General features: G+C 35.5%; 1 protein-coding gene across 1 annotated transcript; it reads right to left on the reverse strand.

Annotated features, from left to right (window-relative positions):
- Positions 1-3,593, reverse strand: LOC145186295 (uncharacterized). The gene is made up of 2 exons (XM_090085112.1): positions 515-3,593; positions 1-437 (listed from the first exon to the last, which is right to left on the reverse strand). The coding sequence occupies exons 1-2, from the start codon at positions 3,591-3,593 to the stop codon at positions 1-3; spliced, it is 3,516 nt and encodes a 1,171-aa protein (XP_089941238.1).
- Between the last annotated feature and the right edge of the window lie 1,443 nt (positions 3,594-5,036).

A 5,036-nucleotide genomic window follows, 5' to 3' on the forward strand; every position in this document is an offset into this window, starting at 1 on the left:
CTACCACAATGTGTTAATGACACTTTGAAAGTCGTCTCCTTCCTGCAATCTTTTTAAAACGTAAAGGCACAAGTGACCACAATAAGAAGTGTTGCCAAATTGCACCCTTTCGCTGTTGTAAAAGACAGGACTTTTTAAATAATGGACAAGCTCCTCGAGAGGAGGCTGAGCGTAAGAGTCAAAGCTGTATTTTTTATCCCCGTCTTTATACCAGCAGACCCAATGAAACCCCTCTGTGCTAGAATCCCCCGTATTGGCAATTCCACATTCTTTTTTCAGTGCCTTATTCGGTAATTCATTACGAACAAAAACGCCTCTGAAATTTTTAATCTTTAATTTTTTTGCAGACTCTATCAGTTGAAAGTTGGATAGAGGTTCGTTTGGCAGTATTATTCCTTCTACATTGATCATTTTATTATTTTGTTGGATTTTTTTAGCTGATCATATTAACAGAATGCATACTGTTAATATGTTATTTTTTTTGTTAATTTTTTAGCTGAGCGGATCTACTTACCTTTAGTTTGTTGGATTTTTTTTAATTTGTAATGTCCATAGGCTAAGGTACTTACCCCGTCTTCCAAGATGATTCTTTTATCATCATCAGCGCTGAGTGCTACTTTGTTGATCTGTTCAGTATAAATGTCATGTAAACGAGACCGGATCACATTCATGGTTCTAAGTTGCTCGTTTTTAGTCATAAGACAGTTTTTATAGTCCTCGTAAGTGATTGTTTTTTCAACCACCTTTTTTTTCACTCCTTTACATCTTTTCTCTTCTTTTTCATGGAGTTTGTAAGAGTAGAGCTTAGATCTAAGCCCTACAAATTCTTCAATCTGTTTTCCTCCAGTTTCGTCTTTAAACATTCCTATCACTTTCTTATTTAATCCTGCCTTAAATCCGAAATTGCTTATAGCAGGATGATCTTTATTAAATTCGCTCGTGTCGAATTTACTTTCTACATCTTCGGCAATGTCTTTATAAAAATCGTCTGTTTTGATTTCATAGAAGAGCGAATCAGTGTCTGTCATTAACAATTTTGCTTTATCACCACCGTATTTTGGTTTGATATAGTCGTAATGGAATTCAAACATGAGCGTTTTGCTCAGATCCAAGATGCACATTCCTAAATAAATGGGTTTGTTGTAAACCAACTTTGTCCTTTTCATATGTATAGCAACCAAGTTTTCATCGAAAATGGTTCGACTTTCAAAATTAGGTTTCTTAGATAATTTTAGAGCCTCGTATTCTTGCGTCACGAGTCTGACATCCACACGATTTTCAATATTCTCCATGGTCTTTCCAAAGACAGAGTTGTTCATGAGCTTAAAAAAGTCCTTTTCAAATTCGTTTTTAGCTTTGGTTCTTAAATTCGTATTAAGATCGATATACTCTTTTAACCAAGGTTTTTCTTCAAAAGTGATACCTCTATGAATCTTTGTCAATTTCAATCCTAATCTCTCATACAGCTTGAGATTTTCATGGTGAATGACATAATTCTTTTTATCGTTTAAATTTGGAACAAGCTTATCCACTTTATTAATTTCCATTCTTTCAGGAGCTAAGGGGTAGTCATTATGCGCATCGTGAAGGCTTTCAGGATAATCTAAATCGACTTCGAAAATGCAAGGCATGGACTTCCAACGAAGGAGCTCCTCTTCAGTCATCCATCTAAATCCTTCAACGGGAAGAGGTTTGCTCATCGCCCATCCATACAAGTTATTCGCATCCAAGTATTGGATGAAGGTCGACTCTTTGTGGGGATCATAAGAATCTCCCATGTACTTATTGTTAGAGACTCCATATCTATTCGATATCATGCTGATTCCACCACGTATTCCTTCCTTAATCATCAGTATCATGTCATAGTCACTGATCAACTCTAAGGATATCTTTGTTATTTTGAGTGCGGCATCCCAGGCTAATCCTGGAGATGTGTAATAATGAGCGGGATCAAGACCATAATTTTCACTACAAACATTTCTAAAATTCTCAAACACATCTGCGAGGATGAGCACATCAGACGCATTGTATATATTATGATAGTTACTGAACGATTGACAGTTAAATTCTTTCCATACCTTTTGAGCGTGTAAATAATCCTCATCGCTTATTCCCTCATCACAAAGCCTGGAATAGAACGCCTCTTTAGGAGGCAATTGTGTTTCAGAAAATTTATCCATCGTATCCACCCATTCATAGGGATACACCCCTTTTTTTCTCAATAGATCAAATTGGGTTCCTGAATAATATTTTGCAACGTTTTTGCATTGATCATCGGTAAGATTTTTAGCTAAACTGTCTAAAGTACTAGCCATGAATCTGTAGCTGTCGATAAATCTCAATTCTCGCTTTACATCACGAGTCTTTCCATCTTTACCCACAAACTCTCCCACTTTGATTTCTTTTGAAAAGCTAATGTACTTTTCTTCATTGTTGGGGATGCAGCTTAATTTTCCACCTGAGAGTTTCTTGATGAACAAATGAGAGTCATAACCAGATAAATTGTGGAAAACGATAGGGAAGAATTTTGGAACTTCATATTTTGTATTGCAATCGCTATGAGCAGCACCTCTATATTTTCCTGAGAGATGACAATGATCTCTCACTCTATCGGTTGTAAGATCTTCTTTACAAATATGACATACTTTAGCCTCTTTAAAATTCTTCTCATCCTCCTCAGTGATCACCATCTTTTTTGGAAATTTAGTGCTTTCGTAAATCTCTATAATATCCTTCTCAATACTCTCTACAAATTTACCAGCTACATCATCTGTTTCACTCGTCGCAGTATAGGTCTCCAGCTTTCCTTTATATACTGTTTCGTCAAAGCATTTGATATAATAACAGTACGAGCTTGGAACATGCTTTTGATACTGTTTGGTAAAAGACTGCTTTTCATCAGGATTGCATGTGCTGATAGGTATGATGCGACTTTCAAAATCAGCATACACCACAAACGGAACTCTCATGGATCTTCCCACTTGGCTAAAGCTTACGGATGAACCTTCTTTAGGAAGCTCAACTCGAACGCAACTATGCTCTTTGCAATAAGTACAATGCTTGTCTAACGCTTCTTGAGAAGAATATCCTTGTAAACAATTCCTACAAAAATATTTCTTATGCTCCTTCTTCGATGTTGAAGAGGCCATAAGTCGACTGAAATTATTAATTAAACAATAATGACTCGTTGTCTTGTTTGAAATGAATAACAAGTCGATATGATGCTTTCTATCGAAATATTTTAATTTTTTCAAAGGGTAAGGTTGTTTGTCTTCAAATCCAAAAACAGAGATGCTTATGTCAGGATTGTTCTTCTCAAACTTCTCGATTTGTTCTAGCTTGACTGGGAATTCTATTCCTTCCCAATGGAAGTCTTTTGACTTTTCAATGAGCTCTTTATCCATTCTCTCGTTGTCTCTGTTTTTCATGTTCAAGGCTCTAGTCACACACCATTTGAAGCATTCGTTGTCGTTATTTTTTATATTAATGATTGCCTTTTTGTTTTTCAGAAATTTATCCAGTTCTATCCATGATGAAGCTCTCATAGGCTCATAATTAATCACATTCATATCTATTTTTAAAATTCTCGACATTCTCCAGTTGGATCCATTACTATTAAATTTAACTATGTTCTCTAGAATTTCTCCTTTGGATGTATTATATAACTCTTCTAAATCCGTTGCTTCCAAGACAATGGCGTACTTACTTGCAAAAGGAAAAGTGAGACTGATTTCCTCCCCAGTGGTAATACTCGCACGCGTCATGGTACAATTTAAAACAAAGTTCACTTTGGTATTTTTATTTTGTTTCAACATTTTTACCGCCCCCTCTTTAACCATATCTAAAAATGCGGAAGCATCTTGTTGATTTTGTTTAGCTTCATAAGAATATTGTCTAGTCACATTCTTCACAGCGTGTTTGGTTAATTTAAACTCAATAGGACTTTTGTAAACGGTTGATCTCACGATGGCTTTTAAATTGTCCATTTTTTCTCTCAATTCATTGCCTACATCGTCTACTTTTTTCTTGATCGGTTCTGGGATGTAGGGCTCTACCCATTCTACGACATCGTTAAATTTATTAAAAACAAAAGAAGAAACTTTTTTCGCAGTTGATGCCAAGGTTGAAAAAAATCCAGGACGAGGAGCAGGAACAGGTCTTGGTAGGATAACGGGCGATGAATCTGAAACAGGCTCATCAACAATAGATGTTTCAACTCTAGTAGTCGCATGATTTTGTAAGCGAGCAGGTCCGAATGAAATCAAGTCGTTAGAAACAGGACGCGGAGCTGGAACAGGTCTTTGAACCACAGGACGAGGAGCTGGAACAGGTCTTGGAACAGGAGCTGACTGCAGAGCTCTTACAAGATCTGCTTTTTTCATCCTGTAATAATATTTAACATTTCGCACTCTAGCGATTTCTTTTAATTCTTTGACAGTTTTGTTTTCCATTTTTTATAGAGTAAGATTTTTATTTATATCGTTTTTCAATTTTGTAACTTTTTTGTGAAAAGTTACAAAATGTTATCAGAATTTATAATTTCTATCTTTATACCGTTATCATCTACTTTCCCATTTCGATTATAAAAGTATTTGCACCCATGTTTCGTCTCGTTAATGGCTTTGTAAAGGGAATTGTATTCAGTCACCTCACCCGTTTCTACATTAGTGATTCTCACAACGACAGGAGTATTTCTAATATTATGAAGACGAGCATATTTAGGATTACTTTCATTCGGCTTTTCTTTTTTTGCTCTCTTTCTAGGTCTGCCTACAGGCCTATCTTCTTTCGAATCTTCCAAAAGCGTATCCTTATCGATGAGCTTGTTCTCGATAGCAATCATCATCAGCGTCATTAAATGGTTTGATGTTCTTGAAACACCATTTTCTCTTAACAATTTTTTCAAATCCTTCACTGTATATCTCATGTTTTTATTATGTAATGAAAAAAAATTATTTAAATCATTTTATCAAGAGTTCGAATCGTGTATTTTTTTAAAATTCGAAGAATTTCATTGATCCTAAAAGGAACTATAA

Source organism: Hydra viridissima, unplaced genomic scaffold (genome assembly GCF_058129835.1).
Source record: "Hydra viridissima isolate aposymbiotic clone 2 unplaced genomic scaffold, HvirCarnegie_v1 scaffold_4, whole genome shotgun sequence".
NCBI classification, from domain to species: domain Eukaryota; kingdom Metazoa; phylum Cnidaria; class Hydrozoa; order Anthoathecata; family Hydridae; genus Hydra; species Hydra viridissima.